Source organism: Pygocentrus nattereri, chromosome 3 (assembly GCF_015220715.1).
Source record: "Pygocentrus nattereri isolate fPygNat1 chromosome 3, fPygNat1.pri, whole genome shotgun sequence".
Taxonomy (NCBI): domain Eukaryota; kingdom Metazoa; phylum Chordata; class Actinopteri; order Characiformes; family Serrasalmidae; genus Pygocentrus; species Pygocentrus nattereri.
The window spans coordinates 39459158-39483071 of NC_051213.1; the positions used below are offsets into that span (position 1 = coordinate 39459158).

Consider the following 23914-nt stretch of genomic DNA (forward strand, 5'->3'; position numbering starts at 1 on the left):
GCCGCCTGCAGCAGGAGACTGAGGGGAATAACACAGTCCTCATCCCCTGTTTCCACACTCTTCTCTAGACTTACATACCAAAGGGGATACAGTATTTTTCTTTTTCAGTTAATTTTCTTTAGTCTGGTTTTTGACGGATAAGGACATATTGGACACATCAGGCCAGTTTACATGATATAGGAAAGAAAGAGGAAGGGTAAGAAACTTTTTTTAACCTCGTTATTAACCTTCTTGTAACTTTTAGGGAGTAACATAGCAATTTCAGAATTTTGCATTCACATCATTGGTTTGTAATTATTAAAAAAAAAAACTATAGATAACCTTATAAATGTCTTTGGGCAATTGGAGTGGTGTGAGTCATGTACGGAGTTGCGCAAACACTCACAACACTGGATTTTGAGTTGAGAAACATGAAAAAGGCCCTTTAACTGGCTCACTGTCCCAGTGAATGTCCTGGCAAGCAGCTGATCACTGCTCCTTCTACAAATGGCAATACACAGAGACATGGAGACATGGAGACATGGCCCAACAGCTGAGGCTATTTTGAGACAAGCCTTGCTGGGGAGCGAGGTGGCAAAGATGGCAAATGTCAAACACATCAATTTATAGAATGTTATTATTACTGTTGTTGTTATTATTATTATTATTATTATATTGAATCACAAGTTTGATTGGCCCATAATGGTTGGGCATTTTATCTGGAAGATGTTCTGCAGCTACTGTTTGATTAAGTTGTTTCAGTTATTTACTTATTTATTTCATGTATACTTATATGACGGGATAAGATGTTTTTTAAATGTAAATTCTGTTATGCTATATTATGATGATATTATCAGTACAAATGGAGATTCTATCAGTACAAAGTATCCATAATTCTTCCTTATTTGATGAAAGTATGTGTTCATGCCAAAAAAAAAAAAGAATTGCAATAGAAAAATATTGGCTGGGCATAATGAAGTGTGGGTGTGTTAGAAAGAAATGACAGAATTGTTTTGAGACAGTGAAACCTACTCTATTTATTTTGAATTTACTGCTGCATCTCTAGAATCTTGAATTTAAAGACACATAACTCCATTATTTAACCCATAATTTCCACACTTCTTTTAAAATGTCCTTGTTGCCCCTTGGGGAACACTGAGATGTTATTTTAAGGGTCCTTTAGGTAATATTTTAGTGCAAGTGGAGTTCATTAAATGACTCTTTTTAGAGGTGAGGAATCAAGTCAAAATAAATATAGACTTTAGCCGCAGAGCTTGCCCAGAAATCATTGAGTTAGTTGACCACTGAGTTGGTTTTCTTTTCAAACCTGAAAAACTGGCTGTCAAGTCTGAATTATAATATATTGCCTGTTTTAAAACTATACATTAGCTATGTTTAAATATGGATTTGTGGCATGTGTAAAGGTTTGGACATCCTACCCTGATCTTCCTTGCAAAATGCTTCTAGTTCTGCAATATTCTTAGACTGTCTTGCATACCCAGCACGTTTAAGATTTACCCACAGATTTTCATTGATATTCAAGATCTTTGACGGTATGTTTTGGATGACTGTCTTTTTGTAGAAGACAACCCTCTTTTAGCTTCAGTTTCTTGACTGATTTCTCACATTTGATTTCAGACTTTGCTGATTTTTAGAAGAATCAATTATCCATCTACTCCTCCACCCCCATGCTTAACAGTTTGCAAGGAGTTCAATAAGTGCTGCTTCTTTTTTTCCTCTTAACATACCTTTAATGACTGTGGCCACAGCACTTATTTCCAAAATGCCTCTGTCTTATATAAAAGTTGTTTTGCATTCTTCATACGTTGGCTTTTGTCATGAGGTTGCAAATCTCCTTCTGATGACTCTTCCATACAGATCATCTTTGTGCAAACAATGCTGCACAGAACAATGGTTCACCACTACCACTGCTGCTGGCTGTGCCAGCTAAATATTCTTGTAGGTCCTGTGCTGAAATATGGGGGTTTTGATTTGCCTTTCTGGACAGCATACAAGGAATTCCTTCTGATTTTTCTCTGTCTTCTAGATCTTGCCTTGATTTCCACACTTCCCATTAACTGCTATTTCTTAATGACATTTTGAATGGTGGAAATTGAAAGCTAGAAGTGCTGTGATATCTTTAAGCATTCCCTTGCTTTGTATGTATCAATTAATTTCATTTTTAGATTCCAAGCCAGCTGCTTAAAAGCCCATGGTTGTTGACTATTAGCACAAAGTTTGAAGAATCAAAGCTGACTGTTCCAAATGACATTTTTTTGGCCTGACAGTCCAGTCCTAACAAGTCAATTGAGGCCTAATGAGTTATTCAAGTTCTGAGTAATTACAATTGAAACCTAAACTTTTGAACATGACCACAATTACTACTTTTTTAAAGTTAATAAAATCTAACATTTGCAGAAAAAATATTTTTAAAAATTGTTCACTGCTGTGTTCGAGTTTACTTCTCACTTTGACTGACTAGTTTGGGACATAGTAGGAAGAAAGGTGTGCTGTGCCACATTTAACATGTTCAAACAATACTGCATTTGTGCAAACAGAGAAGAAACATTTAAAATTAACTTATTAACTTAATTAACTTTATGCTTCTGTAAATGCATACACACATCATGAATGGGGCTTTCTCGTATCCACAGACCATATAATCATGTAATGTCCAGGAGTGATAGAACATGTTTTGCTTTTAAACAGAACTCTGTTTGTGCTGAATATGTAAACATTCCTGATGCCATTAGCCCAGTGGGTGTCAAGTCATGTGTGAAATGTTTTTGTAACTTGGAAACAGATCTGAGCAATTGGTTTATATTTACACCCAGTACAAAACCATTTGAAAAATGATAGAAATAACTACAAGTAGTGAGACGCTGTAGCATCAGTTTGTAAACTGAATTATTTTAAATGTAAGATTTGTTATATGTATCATAATGCTTATGTCAATAATATATAATGTGCTCTACAGCCTACTAAGGCCATCTCAATTGTGCAATTAAGAAGTTTTAAAGAGGAGCCGTTGTATACTAAGCTTGGCAAGTTCTCTCCTACCTTGGCTGCGGCCTTGACTTCATCTACTGACTGTCTACATGTCTCATCTACATGACTGTCTCAGAGTCATGAGTCAGATGGCCCACTTATACAAGGATATTTCAGTATCGTTAAAACACTCATCACCTGTTAAAGGGCCTTGTTTACCAATAAATCCTAAGTCCTAAGACATCTTCTCAAACTACAGGGTTGTTCACACCTTTATACTTTCATGTGTTTGTAGATTCTGTTCCAAGAACAAATCCCAAATAAGAAAAATCTGAATCTTTGTAAAAACCCCATAAGTAGGTTTTAAGAAGAAATTTCTTCTCACCCCTTAAAAGTTCCAGGCTTATTACATACTAAGGCTTACTATTAAGTAACTACAGGGCTACGATGATCTTGTTATTAAAGCAATAAGCCATGAGAGTATTTAATGTGGATAAATCCCAAATCACCATTTTTTTAGATATTTTACATTGCTGGGGCGCAAGAGTCAGAATTTAATAATGCACAATGTAGGGGACAGGGAGCCATTTGAGATTCAGCCCCAGCATGAGAAAGGTGGCATCATCAGACTGGCAGCAGCGCATTGCTTCAAGTGGCTTATTGCGGCAGCCAACATAAAATATATTAAAACACACAATGTTTTAGATAATTATTTAGGTTATTATTAATAATAACCAACATAAACAAGTATGTAGTTACTTTAGAGCAACAGTCACTAATAGGTGGACCGCGATCTGAGTCAAGCCCCATACACTGTCCTATGCGGACCTGGAACTATAACCGATAAACTGTGGAGAATGATTTAATTTCAATGGGGTGGTCCTATTTTAATCAGTGTAACTTTTCTAGCCTTTATGGCCCTGGTTTAGCAGCCTGGGAAACTCACAGCCCAATCGCATGCATTGTAAATATCTACTCAGCCAATCAGATCTGTGCATTACGATGAGCACTGAGACTCGAGTGAGTGACGCACACGCAGGGGGAGGGATGAGGCGAGAAGCAGCAGTCGGAGAAGAAAGTGAGTCAGAGGGAAGTTATTTAACATGGCATTCTCTAAAAAGAGAAAACAATAAATTGACAATAAATATTGTTGAAATATCACCGAATTGTACTTTATTTGATTTGACATTCAGTTGTTGACTGCATAGGATGCTGATATACCACCTAGTCTACTTCAGTATATAGTGTATGGCACTGAATCATAATGCAAGTTAGACATTATAATGTTCTGGACCTTTGCTTGAGGAAATTTTCTCTAACTGGACATTGCTGAATTGTAATTAAATATCTCTGCCTTAGAGTGTGGTATCATTGCTAAGCAACCATTGGCAGCTGAATGAGGAGGGGAACATTTGGTTGCCAGTCACTGCATACTGCAGACATTTCATGATTTTTAAAACTTTTTCCATGAACAGTAAACATATCTAATACAGCACTGTTTAATGCAAATACTTTCAGTTTATAACTACTTTTTGGTGACCAAATTATTAGCGAGTCTTTTGCCAGTTTGAGGACACCGGTGGTCCCCCCTCAAGGAAAGTCTTTTGCTCAAAAGTGGAGGTAATCCGCTTTTACTTTACATATATCATTTTGAACAACTTGCAAAACATCACTTTCATTTTGATCAACAACACAATAAATTGCTGTTTTACAGAACAGAAACACCCCCAGATGTTCTTCTAAAGTACAGTGAGTTGTAAATAGTAATACAAAAGTATAGTGTAGCCTACATAAGACATGGAAGTCTGCATTGAGCTTGTATGCAGCAAAACTTGTACGTTGCCATTTGTCAACAAAATATACACATGAATTTCACTTACTTATCATGTCATGTTTCTCACCAGTCTGGATCAGGTTCTTTAGATGTTACACTCTAAAGGCAGTGACTTGTAAAAAACTCTCAGGACATGCAACCCATTATAAATCAGGATACACTCTTATTGCTGCCATGTAACTTGCATGGATACCAACCGTTTGCAAGTACATACTGCTAAAATAATTTCATTTCATTGTAGACTCAAAAGAAAGAAAATGGCAGGGAAATGCTTTGTATAGCAGAACACTGGCCAGAAAATGCCAGTTTTTGCTAAATTGGTTATGCATCCCTGAAAATGTATTGCAGAAAACACATGCTGGCCCAAAATATATATTACTAATATATTTCATAGTTCTATTAATAAAAAAGGTTATAAGATTGTGCTTTTCAAGTGAGTCCACCTGTCAGGAAAAGAACTCTCTATTAGATCTGGCTGGGGGGTTGTTGCATCTATGATACTTGTATATGTTCACATGTTGGTCACAATTATGTATGAGTAGAAACATATTAAAGATGTGTAAACAGAAAGAAAGCTATTGGGGGATGCCTTTTAAAGCAATCCACCTGCCAGGAAATGCACCCCCTCTAAACTCTGGCTACATGGTTGTTGCATCCATGAAACTTAAACAGGTCTCAGATATTGGTGTAAAATATGTGTGATTAAAAATATATCACAGCTGTGTCGAAAAAAATAAGTTAACTGGGGTGCCTTTTAAGGCATTCCGCCTGCCAGAAAATGCACCCCCTCTTAAATCTGACTGCATTATAATTACATCCATGATACTTATAAAGGTGTCACATATTGGTCTAAAATATGTATTACTAAAAATGTATCATAGTTGTGTCAACAAAAAGCATATGTGTGATTAAAAGCATATCATAGTCGTGTGAACAGAAAGAATGTTATAGGGGGATGGCTTTTAAGGCAGTCCGCCTGCCAGAAAATGCACTCCCTCTTAAATCTGGCTACATTATAATTATGTCCATGTTACTTATATAGGTGTCACATATTGGTCTAAAATATGTATTACTAAAAATGTATCATAGTTGTGTCAACAAAAAGCAAGTAATTACCTCCGTTTTCGTGCAAAAGACTTTGCACGCGCGCTCCCTTGAGGGAGCGCATCTCGCAGCAGGGGTGCCGAATTCGGCACAACACCGGAACTGAATTTCAAACAGCTCAATGGTCAAACAAAATGGTCATTGTCTTTTGGTATGTATCCACATTCATAATCGACAAGCAGTGCACTATTTCTAAACTTAATGTTACACAGCAGACTATTTGGCTAGGGAGTAATTTACAGAGCCGTTTGGGATTCAGCCTGGGTTTGATGCCACTTCTTACTGAAACAAGCTTGTAAATCCTTCAGGTGGCATTCTTTAGACTTTTAGCTATATTACTGTTTTTCAGTGAATCATATAGTGAGTACTTTAATTCAAACCTGTGATATTAATATTGGAGTTGTATAGCATGTTTGCTATCTTTTAGCCTGATGGCTAGCTGACCTGCCTAGTTCTAGTAAAGAAAATAAGTTTTCAGAACCTCAGTCAAGGGTTCTTACTTCATCAGTACACTCAGTGCTCCGTGTGATCAGCGTTAGAGTCAAATATTAATCCATTCACATCAGAAAGGTATTTCGTAACATGGCGCAGTAATACAGAGTTCAGTTGCTGTGAGGTGGTCATATCCTGGTATAGCGAGGATTTTACAAGGGCTTCGAACACGGCTCAGTTAATCAAGAGCGGAACTATCCGTTTTATAATGAAGTATAACCAGAGAACTTATAGAGAGAATTCCCACTCTGCAATGTTTTCTCAAACACTAGAGGGAGCTCCCGAGTTCATAATGAATGGGTTGATATGGAGCATTTAAGCAAAACCATAGTTTATAAATTGTTAAATATTTTAATGTAAAAAAATGCAATCACTTCCTGAACACAGAACAGCATAAAACATTTGAACACTGCTGTTATACTTTTAAGAGCTTTTAAACTCGAGTTATAGGAGTTTAAAACGACCGCCAAAAAATAATTTGCCGAAGAAAAAAGGAACTATGTAGATAGGATTGCTTTGTTTTATTATTCATTTTTTTTATTGAAATGCATCCAGCTACTTTCTAAAATTAAAGAAACTATCTGGGAAAGTGATTAGAAACTATTTTATGCTCCCTTCATGTACAAGAATTTAAGAGACTCTGCTGGTGTATCAGGACTCAGACTGAAGAATATGGGCATAAAAATGATAAAGGCATTATTTGCATGGGCCCCACCCATCATGTATGATGAAATAGTCCTTATCCTTGATTAAGATGAGCAATGTGTTGATAGGGCATCCACATTATAAAAGGAACTATAAACCTTAAACATTTTTATTTCACAAACACCTCCAACTGTAAAACACAGAGAGAAATGCATTAACATCTGTTTCACAAACACACACATGCAGACATGATAGTGTTAATGAGAAAGCTAAGATTTGGGAGCTTAGTAGTCAGGAGTAGTCGCTACTAATGGTCCTATGGGTATTTATTGGAAACTACCCTAAAATAATTTCCTTAGGAAAGGATTTTTTCACTTCTGCTTAATTTCCAGATTGAGTCTACAAATTGGCATAAAATCAGCTAAGCATGTTAACTGTTTAGTAAGCTAGCTTTTTAACTAAGCATCTAGGCTAAAACATGTGAGACAGCTATCTATAAAAGCACTTGCATTGTACATACACTATATTGACAAAAGTACTGGGACAGCTACACATTACACTCACAGGAGGGTTGACCATTCAGCCCACATTTTGGTTTATACTGATCAAAATGCTGGGTTTATACTGATATCAAAATGCCCCCCCCCCCATATTAATATTATTTTCATGTTTCCTTACATTATTTCTTGAGAAAATATTATTTATACTAATTATTATTTATAAGTGATTTATGTTGAGGTTAATACAAAATCTAGAAATAGATAAACTCCAAAACAGATGTAAGATTTGGTAATGCAAATCAAACATATGCAGTAATAAACATATTTTAAACACAGTTTCTAACATTATTTCTTTTTCATTAATCTTTATTTTATTTTATAGAGTAAGAAGAGAAAGGATGACGTTAAAAATCTAGTTAATGATGATAAAAGCTATTGGGTCTTTTATATAACTGTAGCTTACCAATCAGGATAGATTGATATCCACATATCAAAAAGTCACTTTGGCATGCACCTGCCCCCTGACGGCTGGGAGAAAAACACTGGAAACAGCTTGAGGAGCAGCAGGTGGAGACCAGTCAGATGGTCAGGGACCTGCTGGCGGAGCGGCAACCCTCAGTGTGTGTGGGGGCAGTGAGAGGAGGGCTGCTGCCCCTACGCACATCGAGGGTTGCCGCTCCGCCAACAGGCTCCTGACCATCTCATGGGTCTCCACCTGCTGCTCCTCAAGCTGCTTCCAGTGCTTTTCAGACTGAAATACAGCCTGCAGCTCCCGCCAGCCGTCCAGGTGCAGGTGCACAGAAGAAGAGGTCTTGATGGCCTCTTCTTCTGCCATGGAGACTCCTTTGGTGTGTTGACGTCCTCCTGCCTGGTGTTGACTCACTGTCCTCCTCCTCCTTCCGTCACTCGGAGCTCTGGCTTTGCGCTCCGTCCCCCACCCACTCGCCGCTCTCTCCCCACTGCCTTCGCTGGTGTTTGTCGCTGCTCAATGCTCGGGTCCCACCTTCCTGCCAACTCCCACAGCTGTCACCGTCGGGGCCCGGGGGACGGGCGCATGCCGCAGTCACATTATAAGATGTTACTATCCACTTAATAATTTTTGGAATTAACCTTTTATGGTGTCTTGTCAAATTGAGCACAATCTTAGTGAGACCACACAGGCCAGAATCATTTGGATTTACAACAGCTATCTGGGTTGGGGCTGAAAGTTAAAACAAGGCAAACAAAATACTAGAGTTTGCTAGTCTAATCAACTGAAAATGTGTTAGACAACATTTTCTTAAACAGAGGATTAGTTTTGTTTGCATATTAGTTTGTGTGGTACAAGCCAGTTTGATTTAGAACTATCTAAACCATAATACATAATACATTTATGTGTATTAACAGATTATCTACACTGACGTATTGCATTTTCAACTAATAAGCAACAATTTAGTGAAGGTACAGCTTTACCAAGTAGATACAAAAGTGGTTACAAACCTTTACTGCTTGAGGTCAAGGTCTGTTTTCTATGATGGCATCAGGATTGTTTTTTTATATGGGCATAATGAATTTGCAGGAAGGCTGAATCTTACTTCAGCAGACAGCAGAAATAAGCTATGAACCAAACCAAAGCTGCAGTATTAAAAAAAAAACTGTAGCAGTAGCACTGGCTTACTAGTTTACCAGACAATATATAACTCAGAGCTTATAAAAATGATGAACTCATATCTCTTGTTTTGCACATGGGACTAAAGTTTAATATGCTGGAGATTACTGCCATTCTGTGTTGGATAACTGTTTGTATTTTCTAATGCTATATGGTGGTCTTGGCACCTTTCATGTTGAAACAGTACATTTATCAGGAGCATTGCTGCTCCCTAGTTTAGTTACTGTGTGCTCAAGTTCAAGTCTGCAGTTCTGGCCTGTACAGAGATTTACAGAGGTTCTACGATGGCGTATTAGGGCCACTGTTCATAAAAATAAAAATAGGAGACGTTGAGAATAAAGTCGTAATATTTAGAGAAAGAAGTCATACTATTTAGAGAATAAATTCATAACATTTTGAGGGGAAAAAGTCTTTGGAGGATAAGTGGGCTAACTGTATGGGAGCTGCCATAACGTGTTGGGGTCTCGGTTGCTGTACTGGTGCACTGGAGTTCCACTCACTCCTGTCTCTTTGTGGATCAATCATTTTGATTATCATTCTCACTGTCTGTGAAACTTCATGCCCTTGTTGCACGGAGACATAGCCCCGATAGCTGTGTAGACAACCTTGCCTGCGATTCTCCTTCAAGAAAACAGACAGACAGTTTGCTCTGAGCCTGTCTGGCTCTTTATTCTAAATAAACACAGTTTCCTGCTCAGCTATTTCATCCCTTTATTATACTAATAACATACTGGTGCTGATGTGTCAGGAGAGACAGGGAGACTGAGTATTTCTTTATGGGTGAAATCGACATGAAAGTATAACTTTACCAACTCCTAAGCACCCCTCACATGAAAGTGCTGCCTTCCGTTTGCAAAGCCTTTGGCCACACTATTGCGACCTTTCCTGGTATTATGGCACTTTAATGTTGTAATTATGACTTTTTTTCTCTAAATATTACGACTTTATTCTCGAAGTCTACTATTTAAATTTTTTTAACGGTAGCTCTATGCCAACATAAATGATAGAACTATATATAGTTAAGGAAACTCCTTTGTGAACCTGTGATTAAAGCAAGTATTTATTAAACTAAAACTTTTAAGTAAGTTGCAAATACAAATACATCGTAAACTGAAACTTTGCTTGTTTGCAAAAAAGCTATTTTATTGCTACTTGGTTCTACCTAATGGAAATTGTTTGGTGTCAGTGTTTGTGCTTATGATAATTTTAATAGACATCAGTGACAGACTAATTAATGACATCCTATTGAAAGACTGGTTTACCAAGAGTGACAGTGGAGTATTTTCACCTAAAATGAGTTAATGAAGCAAGAGTCTTGTTACAAAAATTATGACATTAAAGTTATAATAAAATATTTAGTACTTTTACTCAAGTGGAAGTCTAAAGGGAGGAACTTCTACTTTTACTGGAGTAATATGTTACCTTGGGTATCTCTACTTTAACTCAAGTACATGATTTGTGTACTTTGTCCACCACTGGTTTGTTTATATAGTATTTGACCAAACAAACAGTGTTTGTACTGTGCATGTAAGTGCACCATGGATTGTCATTTCATACTTTTTTTTTGCATTGTCCCTTGCACTCTTCAAAACAATGTGATACCCAAGTTGTCCCAGGGCATCAACAGAATTTTTTATAGTGTTGATTATACATATAATAAAGGTCTACTTAACGGTCACTTACTCTTTCACTCCTTGTCCCTTGTGCCAGTTCTCTCACACTTTCATTCTGTCCAGTCCTCTCTCCTTTTTCCTGTTTCAGTTCCTCTCTCACTCGTTCTCCATCTGTCACTTCCTCTCTCACTCTTTCTCCCTATGCCAGTTCTTCTCTCACTTCTTCTCCCTGTGTCAGTCCCTTTCTCAGTTGTTCTCCCTGTGTCAGTTCTCCTCTCCCTCATTCTCTGTGTCAGTTCCTCTCTCAATCGCTTTCTGTGTCAGGTCCTCTCTCACTCCACCAGACTGTGTCAGTTATTGTAACACTTCTCCCTGTTTTGCTTCTCCTCTCACTTCTAGTTAGTGTTCAGGTTGCTTTCCCCTTGCTATCATTATGACATTTGAATGTAATTGTTACTCTATTCTAGATATTTTGCATTAATCATTTTACTTTCTTTTATCACTACTATTTCATACATGTGCATATGCCCCATGTTGGTATAGGTTGTGCTAATAGATGACCTATTGCTTTGCATGTATGACACAATGTAAAATAGTTTCTTGAATGCTATTTGATTAAACAATCAGATATTGAAATATAAAAGCAGCTAAAATGATTACTGTAGTATGTGCTCTGGTGGCAGCATCAGGTGAGAAAAATAAATAAACGTCATATACTTGAGACTTGTGAAATTAAAATATTAAATACTACCTTTACATTGTTAAAGGTCATGTCAAATGCTGAAAAAGGCATGAAATATACATCAATGTCATAAACAAATAAAATAAATTAAAAAATAAAACAAATAAAAAAAAAGAAAAATAAATTGTATTCAATGCAAAGAGTCATTTCTGGTATCACTGTGATTGATTTTGACTTTTGTTTTATTGCTGCAGGAGCCAGAGATGGACCAAAATCTGTTCGGAGGGGCTCCTCGGTTCCTGACCCGGCCCAAAGCGTTCTCCCTCAGTGTAGGTCGAGATGCTACTCTCAGCTGCACTGTTGTAGGGAACCCTGTCCCTGCTGTCACTTGGGAAAAGGGCAAGCTACATATATCCACTGGAGGACGCTTCAAAACTATAGAAGATGGGGATGTGTATCGACTCACCATCTATGATCTCACATTGGATGACAGCGGGCAGTACATGTGCCGTGCCAAGAATAATGTTGGGGAGGCTTATGCAGCTGTCACTCTGAAGGTGGGCCTTCCAGCAGCAGTAGTGGATCGTGCCCCTGCATTCACTGTGAAGCCCACTTCCTCTCGTGTGGGTTTAGGGGGTGATGTTACCTTCTTTTGTCGTGTAGCATCCCACCCTGATCCCAGCTTTGAATGGGAGAAGGATGGACGTTATTTGGGTGAGACCAATCGCATAAAGATCACTTCAGACAGTGAGTCCAGCTGTCTGCGTATTCAGAGCGTGAGGAACATAGACGGTGGCACCTACACCTGCAGGGCACAAAACTCAATTGGTCGTGCTCAGGCTGCTGCTGTCCTGGTGGTGGACATGCAGGACACACAACTACTCAATGTTGACAAGAGTACCTCCCTCCTCTCACACATGCAGAAACGCAAAGAGGAAATGTGCAAGGACATCTCCCTCTTCCGCATGTCCGAGAGCTCCTCCTCAGCCTCATCAAAGATTGTGGACGATATCAGCAGCTTGCGGATTGCCATTGATCAGGGACAGCAAGTCTCAGCTTTAGCTAAAAAGTTACCCAAAGGTGTTTTCACCCGAACCTGCATGGTGACAGAGGGCAAACATGCTAAGCTCAGCTGCTTTGTCACAGGCCACCCCAAACCCCAGATCATCTGGAGGAAGGATGGAGTGAACATCACCGAAGGTCGTAGACATGTCATGTATGAGGACCAAGCAGAGAACTTCATTCTCAAAGTCCTTTACTGCAAGCAGAGTGACAACGGCCTATACACCTGCAATGCCTCCAACATGGCCGGGCAGACTTACAGTGCCGTGCTTGTGATTGTTAAAGGTAAGCTAAGTTAGTTCCTTTTATTTCAATGGCTATGTTTCTATAACCATTTGTGTAAGTTAGAAAGCCTTACACTGCTGCAGTAGTTCTACCTGCAGATTTAAAGATTCAGTTAGTTAAAGATGCAGGATTGAAAATAACGACTGACCAGGCAAAACGACATTACTCAGCTAATGCAGCTAATTTAGATTTTCTGAAAAAGTAATTCTTCAGGCTGTTTTTCTTCTGGAAGTTATGGATTACTTTCTATTGTCCAAGGAAAATATTATTGAAAAAAGGGAAAATATATATTTTTGATAATTTCCTATTTTACTTCTGATTACAATTTATTTGAAAAGCATCCTTCATGATCTGCGTGAATTGGATCAGATAATACAGAGCACTGCACGCAGACACACTCTGATTATGCAGCCAAGCTGTTGCAATACATTCACAGTGTAGCTTTGCACAGTGATTTCTCCAGATTCCCAGATATTACGCACTATAGAGTGGGAAACACCTAAAATCCTTTCAAACACTTTGAGAAATGTTCTTTAACTTCTGGATTCTTTACTGATGTGTTTACTGGTGGTAAGCCTTGACCCATTCTTGCTCATAAAGGAAACTTTCCTGGATGCTCCTAGGCAGTTCTTAAATACTCCTTGTATACTTTGTACAAGCATGATTGCATCATTTATTTTTATTTTATTTTTGAACAGCTCACAATGTTCAATGTCTTGAACTGCTCTGTCCCAAATTTTTTGGAACGTGTTGCAGGTATCAATTTCACAATGAGTGTATTTTTGCAAAAACAATGAAATTGATAAAATAAAACATTAAATATTTAGATTTTGTGTTGTTTTTGTTTGGATACAAGTCATAGTGGATTTACAAGTCACAGTTTTCTGTTTTTATTTGCATTTTACGTACTACACATGCTATACTGTATTTGAGAATTGAGATATGCATGGATTAAGGGTTAAGATCCTCGTTGTAAGTACAGAATAAACTACAAAAGTTTACATTGCTCTAGGAGTTATGTATAACCTCATTGATTTGCAATAGTTTGCTGTCACTAGAGCATTAACATATCTGTTATTCATCTTTAGCAGCTTTCCCAGAGATGATTAAGTACATCTTCCAGCATAATCCACGCATGGTATTATGTATTCTTCTTAAAGTTGGTATCACATTGCAAACAACTGACATGGGTTAAGCAGGACCAAGTGAACAGACTGATTGATAATGGTGCTTTTACGCATTTGGGGTGCTGTTTGTTAGCCAGTGATAATAGTTGTCCTGCCAATGCTAGCAGTTTCAGTTTGTTAAGCTCAAATATGATGCAGTAAGCACATCAAGTAAAGGTCACAGAAACTCACTCCTCAAGTGAATGCCAGCCAGAAGGCCCAGGCACCAGGGGGTCTGTCTGTAAGGACACAGTAGCAGTGCAGAAGTGATAACATTTCAGTTTATTCCAGAGTGTAAATGAAGCCTTGCTTACGAACACAGGGATCATAACCACCGTTTCAAATTGCAAATGTTTTGTAAACTTCTGGAAGTAATATCAGCTCATTTACATGTGGCTAAATGTAACTATTGGACATTGTGATTATTGCCAGAAATAACAAAAGCATAGTATAATTCAAATTATTATAGAATTAAATTATTTATCCTTCATAACTCATTGAACTAAGTGGTGAAATTGTAAACTTTCAATCGGTTACATGTTGTTGTTTTTTGTTTTATTATGATTTTATAGTGCTTTGAATTTGAAGAAAGAATGGAAAGAAAATGCCTCTGCATTGTTGCCATATTTTGTCATTTCTTGACTGAAACACACATAGAATAGAAGTGCACTCACTCAAGAATGTGAATCTAATGTAAATGTGATTTGTTGCGTAACTTACCATGTAAGTGAATATGTCATTGCATAAATTCACTCAAATTGTGTTAAAGATCAGTGGGTTTTTTGCTCACTCCAGAGATTATTTTTTTGTTCAATTTAAAGTTGAAACAAAGTGAAACTCAGAAACTAATAAAGTAAGAAATCAATTGATAGCAAATAGGCTTGCCCCCAGAGGTATGTTATTTTGTATGTCTTTTTTTCTTAATCATTTTATTTGACCAAATTGTAATTTCATGCAATATAAAGGCATTTATTGTGTGTCTTGTTTTTGTTGTTCTAGAGCCAAAATTGCCATTCAAGAGAAAGCTGCAGGATGTGGAGGTGAAGGAGAAAGAGTCTGCCATGTTGCAGTGTGAGGTGCCTGTGTCGACAACACAGGCCAGTTGGTTCATGGAGGAGACTCGCCTGGAACAGAATGCAAAGTACCGCATGGACGAGGAGGGCACGCTCCGTCGCCTCACCATTCACAATGTCACAACCAATGATGATGCTGTCTACATCTGTGAAATGAAGGAGGGAAGCCGCACTGTGGCTGAGCTCACTGTTCTGGGTACATTGCCAAGAGCAGACTGTTTGATATGTCCTGTCTTAAATCTGTTTGTGGTGTGCTGATGTTTTGTTTTTTCTCACTTCCTTTCTGATAGAGACATTAGCTCAGTGACAGGCTGTTATGATGTTTATATTTCATCAGCAAACTAATCTCTGATCTGTTAGTAATATAATTTATATATATATATATATATATATATATATATATATATATATATATGTATGTATAATATAATATATATGCTTAACCACAAGAGCACACCTTACATACAACCAAGACCATTTGCTGTGTTTCACTATAAAATTTAAAGTGTTTATGTTCACTGACAGGCAACATCACCAAGAAGCTGCCTAGACGGACAGTTGTGCCCGTGAGTGATACAGTCATCTTCTGTGTGGAGCTTGAGCATCCTGTGGATGATGCTTTCTGGACCAGGAATGAAGAGATGCTGAAAGAGGATTCCAGAGTCACCATTGCCCGCACACTCAAGCAATACACTCTCACTATCCGTGACTGCACTGCAGAGGACTCAGGCGAGGTGGCCTTTATTGCCCGAGACTGCAAGACCTCCACTCGATTCTCTGTTACTGGTAAAACCAAAGATGCAAAATATCATTTTCATATAAATGATCATTTATCATCTAATGCAAAAAAACAATTTATGGTAACTATCTATTTGGACTGGCCCTCTGTGGATGATTAATAAACTCATAACAGACTTTCTGTAACACATCGACAACATATCAATGAAGTAGCAGTAGTGAAGCATCTGAATACATTAAATATTTTGTAGATGTACAGTTGATACATTACTTATATCAATATTACCTGAATCTCAACCCAAAACCTAATCCTAACCCTCATATGTTTTTGACATGTTACTGAGAGTCCACTGAGTGTTTGTTTAATCTAAAAGGATCACTCAAATAAGTCTCTCCCTATTTACTTAACTTTTTACAGCACCAGATTAGTAAAAGGAATACAGTTGAGCTTCAGTTTATTTGTTATATAACAAATTATGCAGCTTACTAAACAAATATAATATATATATATATATATACATATATATATATTTTGTATATTAATTTACCAGGTCCAAGCAGTTGTCTGCTCTGCACAATGTCAAAATAAATGAGCATTTACAAACAAAATATGGTCACCGATTCGAACATTTTGTGAAGTTCACATTGTCGTGTATTTCAAAGCTATTCAAGAGTTTCATTTGAATCTTTTCTTTGAATCATTTGGATGTTAGTAAGAAAAGGAGAAATCCTTGTTTGCCAACAAGTGTGTTTTTGTATTCTAGTACCATTTGCTGCTACATCCAGTGTGTAAACAATGGCTTGTGGTTTGGCGTTGTTTATTCATAAATGACCTCTTGAATTGTAATTCTAAACTTCAGCTAAGCATTGTTTGTGATAATATTATATTATTGTATATACTGTCCTTCACTGTCTAGAATAGAAAATACTGTGTGCATTATGAATTATGAAACTAGTACACTATGCACTATAAGTAAGTAATGTAAGTAAGTGCTCAATTTGAGACTTAGGGCAAGAGTCCTTTTTCAATTTGGTCTCAGGCAGCATAAAATTGACTGTGTACATTTTTAGGGGTATTTTACTAATCAAAAAGTGTTTACTTAACAAGTCATTTACTTGTGTCCATCCTTGTTTCACACACAGTATTTTTTTTAAATGTGCCTTCACAGTCATATTTGTGGAAATTAAAATTATTGGACTCCTTGATAATTATTACATGTTTCTGTGTGTGTTCATGTATCAGTCATTTTTGCAAAGATTTTATGAATCTAATCACAAAAACTTGCAATTTACTTGTATGTAGCATTTAACATTTTAACAATGCATGAATGAAGGTGGAGTAAATGCAGTGTCTGGGTAATATTTTCAGCTCTTTACTACTTGGTATAATTCTATAATGGACCTTTGGTCTTGACCTCAGCCTTCTCACTCACATTATTTTAATCTCTCTCAGCACCAAGGAAATATCCCCCTGATCCTCCAGTCAACCCAGTCGTGTGCAGCAAGACTGATGTCTCTATTAGTTTGAGTTGGTCGCGACCTGACAGTGAGCGGCCAGTGCCCATCAATGGCTATGTTGTGGAGAAGAGGAAAGTCGGGGCTCAGACTTGGGTTAAAGTCACAGGCATGGAAATTTTGTGTAGCAGTAAATGTACTATCAGCAATATCGCTGAGGAAGGCAGCTACCAGTTCCGTATTTCAGCTGTCAATGATTATGGTCAAAGTGCCTTTCTAGAAGTTCCTGGAACATTCTACCTAGGTAAGTGGACTTTATATTTACAACCCAAACAATGTGTTTCAGTCAGTTAGAAAAAAAAACTGCCAGTTTTATGCCAGGGATCTATACTGAATACATCACTGTAAAACTGCTACATACAGGGCAAAATATATGTTAGATGCCTTGAAATAAAACATATGGAATGCCTTTTGTAAGCTTGAAATGTCTGTGTTTAATCTAGAACTGCAAAAAATGTTCTTGTGCATCAGCATTAACATCATACTAATATTTTGTATTTTCTATTGTATTTTGTATTTGCATTTGTGTTCTGAAATGAAGGCATCACCCTTAAAGTCATGGTTTTGCCACTGAAAAATGTAGATGTTAAGTCCTGTTTGCATTGCACTTATTTGTCTTCATTCAGAGCCCACAGCATCAGTAAAGAGTGGCCTGCAAAACTGTAGCGTTTCCTCTGGTGAGGAGGCCAGCTTTACTGTGGAGCTCTCTGCAGTGTGCTCTGGTCTTTGGACCCTGAATGGCCAAGTAATACGCAGTGGAGTTGACTACCTTATCACTCGCACAAAGACCAATCACACACTAGTAATACGGGAGGTCAGAACAGCGCTGGATGGAGCCCAGGTCAAATTTGTGGGTGGAGGATCAGAGAGCATGTGCACTCTTAGTGTAAAATGTAAGCCAAAATTGATTATGTTGGGAATGGTACTCTGGAGGTCTCATGTTATCTCTTTCTGTAATGGCATACTGTTATATGCGAAAGTTTGGGTGTCCCTGGTCAAATTAAATTTTTTGTCAATTTTGTAAGTAAAAATAAGTGCACAGCCTCCAGAGAGAACACGTTTTTGCAAATTTTAATGCAAACGTGCTGCTGAATTATATATATTCAGAAAAATAAACATAAAATGTGGCCTGTACAAAAGTTATGGAACATTTTATATAAATGGAAGAATAGAAATAGAAAATATAATACTTTCAGAAAACTTGCATATTTTTGTTTTCTGTAGAGGATATTATTTTTGCTTAGATTATCAACAAACCTTTGCATACAGCTGTCGAAAAGAATATTAAAGAGGAAAATAAAGGACCTTTTATGAAAATAAAGCACTATTTTTGTAAACAATGTTGCCTCACCCTTCAAACCTGAATTTTCTGTAGTAGATTTAGTAGATGTGTCCAGACTTTTGATTGAATAAGCAAAGGCAACTAGAGGAACTGTTTTTACTAATTGTTTTAGTTAGTAAGAGTTAGTAAAAAGTTAGTAGTTAGTTAGTAAAAGTTGGTAAGACCAGGATAGAAAGGTTTTTTATGTTTACATTATTTGAAAATAGCCCAAGTTTTTTGGACATAAAATGAGCACTTACTTCACTGAATATTTTTATAAAAATCATGCATGCAACAAGGCCATTTTGCACCAGTAGTAGGGACATGTATTGTAATTTTGCTGATATACATTGTTTCACAATTTACAGAGTAATGTTTTATGAATCTCATATATACAAAACATGCATGTATTAGAGTCTTAAATCCTATCCATGAAGTATTTTTATACCCTTTCAGCTGCTCCTGCTCGTTTCACTAAGAAATATTCTGATGCAGAGGTGTTCACATTCAGCGCCCATTCCTCTGCCCTGCTGCACACAGACGTGTCAGATGCCAGCATTCAGGTGAGAAGTGATTTTTGTTGTTTTATTAATGAAGTGTAACATCTTACAAAAAGAGTAATGCACTATAATTCACCTGTATAAATATGCCAGTGTACACTGCATTATCATAATTAGTCATCAGAGGCTGGTTTGTGCAGTTTGTCTTTTTTACATAGCTTATGTAAAGGGCTGTTGGTATTCTAAAACAAAAAAAAAATCCCACAACAATAAAAACTGAAAAAAGTTATGATATACATAAGAAGACTTATCAGAATTTAAAAAAAAAACAGACGGGTACAGTCTTATGTGTACAGCCCTCATATCCTGTTTAAATGTTTTTGTTATATAATATTAATAAACCAGCCATTAGGGGTGTACGTCTGGTGCCGGTCCCAAGCCCAGATAAATGGTGAGGGTTGCGTCAGGAAGGGCATCTGGCGTAAAACTTGTGCCAAAACTATCATCGCGGATCACGAATATGATTGCCATACTGGATCGGTTGAGGCCCGGGTTAACAACGACCGCTTCCGGTGCTGTTGACCAGCAGGGTGCCGGTGGAAATTGGACTACTGTAGGTCGAAGACCATCAAAGAGGAGAGGAGGAAGGCAGGTTAGAAGGCAGCGAGAGAGAAGGAAAGGCAGGAGTGTGGTGGTTAGAGTACGGACTCTGAACATAGGGACAATGACTGGTAAAGGCAGAGAGCTTGCAGACATGATGGAGAGAAGGAAGGTAGATATTCTGTGTGTCCAGGAGACCAGATGGAAAGGAAACAAGGCCAGGAAGATTGGAGGTGGATTCAAACTGTTCTATCATGGTGTAGAGAGGAAGAGAAATGGAGTAGGGATAATCCTAAAGGAGCAGCTTGGGAAAAGTGTTCTGGATGTAAAGAGAGTGTCAGACAGGATCATGAGCCTGAAGTTGGAGGTTGATGGTGTAATTTTGAATGTGGTCAGTTCATATGCACCACAAGTTGGTTGTCAGTTAGAGGAGAAAGAGGAATTTTGGAGTAAGATGGATGAAGTGGTAGATGGTGTCCCTAGAGAGGAGAGATTGGTGATTGGTGCAGACTTCAATGGACATGTTGGTGAAGGAAACAGAAGGGATGAAGAGGTGCTGGGTATGTATGAAATGTGGAAGGTCAGATGGTTGTAGATTTTGCAAAGAGAATGGAAATGGCTGTGGTGAACACATATTTTCAGAAGAGGGAAGAACACAGGGTGACATACAAGAGTGGAGGGAGGTGCACACAGGTGGATTATATCCTTAGCAGGAGATGCCACCTAAAGGAGATTGGAGATTGTAAAGTGGTACCAGGGGAAAGTGTAGCAAGGCAGCATAGGGTGGTTCTCTGTAGAATGAGAATAGAAACAAAGAAGAGGAAGAGAGTGAAGACAGAACCAAAGATTAGATGGTGGAAGCTGAAGGAAGATGGTGGAAGCTGTTTCTGCTAATTCCAGTGTACAAGCGGAACTGGTATAGTCACCAATAAAGTTTAATTTTGCAGAGATTTTTTATTTTTTACCAGTCATGACTCATGAGTGAAAAATCTAACAGAGATGTATTTTGTTCATGCTTCAGAAAAAAATACTTGCATGTTCACAATTTATTATTCCCCTATTTTGATGAAAGGTGATGAGCTTATATACAGTGAATACTCTGACATTGCAGATATTAGAAGGTTTCATTTTCATCTTTCATCTTACACACTGTAGATTTTGAGATCACAATGTTCATTTTAGAAAGATGTAGGTTGCAGAAAGTGCCAGTTTATGATGCCGCTACAACAGTGCTGCAATATACCTGAGTCTTTAAATATTCCAGGATTGACTCCAATCTTGATCCACTGGTCAGACTTGGGACATTCTTAATATTTTCTGGATTTTGGATTTTTGATAAAATAAATATGGACATATTTGCTTTTAGTACATAATAAATGTAAATTACAAATATCCTTCGATCTATGAGTTTTCAGCACTAACCAGTGTACTGTATGTGTTGCTGTTAGGTCACATGGATGAGAAATGGCAAGGAACTAAGAATGGGTAAGAAGTATGAGGCTTTGAGTGTGGATTGTAGACGCACCCTGACCATTCATAATGTGACCGATGATGACGCAGGCATTTATGAGTGTGTGTGTGATGGTGATAGGATGTCCATCCACCTCGCTGTAAAAGGTAATTTGTGCTTTCATCAACATTGAGACAGACAAAAAAACTGGTCTTTATTATGATTATGGAGAATGCAATGAGACTTTTATTTCAGAAATTGTAATTGTGCTGTTAATAAACTATTAAAATGATAAAATGATCATGGTACAATAGTGGTAAATTTGAAAAAATCTTGTTTTAAAAATACAGTAAAAAAGTGTATTAGGCATCACATAATCTGATTTCACAGCACTGCTCTAACATGTTTAAAAATGTGTTCAACTAAAGGGATGTATTTAAAACTACTTATATGACAAATGACACATGGATTTACAATAAATTTAACTGCCATTAAAAAATATTCACTTCTCAGATCAGTCTACTGGATTTATTGGATATCCAATTTATTTCATTATTTAACAGTTTTTTGCCAAAATTCAAAATTTAAAAGCAGATAGCACTAATAGCTGGTTGTTTGTTAAGTCCCCTTCTTCCTTTAACAGAGGAGCCAGCTAAGTTTATTACCAAGCCCAGGACTGAACCCCTGGAGGCTTCTCCTCTGATGGGTGATGTGGTGCTCAGCTGTGAGGTGCCATCTCCTAGAACTACTGTTGTGTGGAAGAAAGAGCAAAAAGAAATTGTGGAGGACCAGAGAACAACCTTTGTGTCCCAAGGGATGCAGAGAAAGCTGGTTATCAAAGGAGCTAAACAGAGCGATGAAGGACGCTATTCATGTGAGACGGCAGAGGACAAGATCACATTCCAGGTCAAAATAAAAGGTAAAAGTAGCACTAATTGGTCTGAAAATAAAAACAGAATAGAACTAATGTGACATGTCAAAAACACAGCAGGCCCATATATGGAATTATACAAAATCTAATAAAATTTTAAAAATAGCATGCAATGTACACAGATGGTTAAAAAAATAAAGAGCATAAAGAACTATTCATGATTAATGCTTAATCCTCCTTATTTGAATTATATTTTTAGAAATTCACTGTTTTGGATTAACTATTTCATAATCCTCACTAATACTTATATGGGCATCCTGAAGTTGTTAAATGATTTTTCCTCTAGAAACGCAAGCCACCTTTATCAACAAGGACTCCTATCAGAGAGAGGTGAAAGTCTCTACCTCCCAGAAAGCTACACTGAGCTGTGAAGTGTCTGACTCCAAAACCGAGGTGAAATGGTATAAAGACGGCAAACATCTGAGCTCCAGTAAGACTGTTAGTATGGAGGCAAAAGGTAAAATTCGTCAGTTGGTGTTATGCAATGTGGAAAAGACAGATGCTGGAGAGTACACCTGTGAAGTTGGAAATGAAAAGCTGTTCTTTAAAATTCAAGTTGCAGGTATGTAGCCATTTGTTTAGCTCCATAACTTCATCAAAGAGTCAGTTATTTATTTTATCATAGGGTAATACATATGTATAGTTGGTGCCCGAGTCAACTTGTGTTTTGTTGGTTATACATATTCTCTACAGAGAATGCACTTCTGCACATGTCAGTGCACTGTTACAGCTTATTCCTACATATTGGTAAAAAACTATAAAATGTGACCTCTGGAATAGTTACTACACATTTTACATGTTATTAGATATTTTTTAATATGTTAAACAACTTGACTTTGCAGAAAAATGCTATATTTAATTTTGCTCCTCGTACATCATGTACATGGCATTTTGGCCTCAAATTTAAAACACCAAACTGTAAGATTCACTATTTGTTTGTTTAAAATTTTTGACTAAAATTTTTAACTTTCCTCATTGCTTATCAACTGCCCCACCAGACACTCAAGCTGCATTCATCAGCAAGGACTCCTATCAGAGAGAAGTAAATGTGTCTGCCTCTCAGAAAACTACACTAAGCTGTGAAGTGTCTGACATGAGAACTGAGGTGAAATGGTACAAAGATGGCAAGCCCTTGAGCTCCAGCAGGACCGTCCACTTGGAGGCAAAGGGCAAGAGCCGTCAGCTAGTTTTGGACAGTATTGAGAAGATAGATGCAGGAGAGTACATCTGTGAAGCCGGGAATGAGAAGCTAGTATTTAGTGTTAAAGTATCAGGTATGGAAGATTGTTTATTTGAATTTGAACTTTATGGAAAGAAGAATAGGCTGTTTGCAAATGATGTCACTGCAATGTTTTGGCATGAACTACAGATGGAGGGCAGAAAGTGATTTTCTACATAGGAATCACTACCATAAGCTCTCAAAATGCTTATGGTTTGTATCGTTTATGGCTACTCAAGTTGATCTAACAGAGAAATCACAATGAACTTGTATTAAATGAAGGGAGACAAGTGCAATGAATTGACAAAAACGCTGGCAAAAATGGCTTGTGAACCTTCATTTGTGGTTGGGAGAAGCAGAGTATATTATATACTCAATATTTTGAACAGTTCATCTTTGGTTCTGCCTTGGTGAAAGGTTTAAAACAATAATTACAACTAACGCCACTACTCCTTAAATCATGGTTAATAAATTACACAAGCTCAACTTCTCTACGCCTCTATTGCATCCTTTGGTAATCAAAAATGTTCTGAAGCTGATATGTTTCATGTTTATGATATGTTGATCAT

The 23914-nt window shown here is 37.5% G+C and overlaps 1 protein-coding gene across 1 annotated transcript in view; it reads left to right on the plus strand.

Moving 5' to 3' along the window:
- obscnb (obscurin, cytoskeletal calmodulin and titin-interacting RhoGEF b) overlaps positions 1-23914 on the plus strand; it is a 134180-nt gene continuing 110266 nt past the window's right edge. The window contains 11 exon segments of the mRNA XM_037537029.1: positions 1-196; positions 11740-12832; positions 14998-15267; positions 15597-15857; positions 17263-17568; positions 17951-18217; positions 19102-19208; positions 21194-21362; positions 21839-22114; positions 22413-22688; positions 23125-23400. Of these exon segments, the coding sequence (XP_037392926.1) occupies positions 11749-12832; positions 14998-15267; positions 15597-15857; positions 17263-17568; positions 17951-18217; positions 19102-19208; positions 21194-21362; positions 21839-22114; positions 22413-22688; positions 23125-23400 (3292 nt within the window). The 5' untranslated portion in view covers positions 1-196; positions 11740-11748.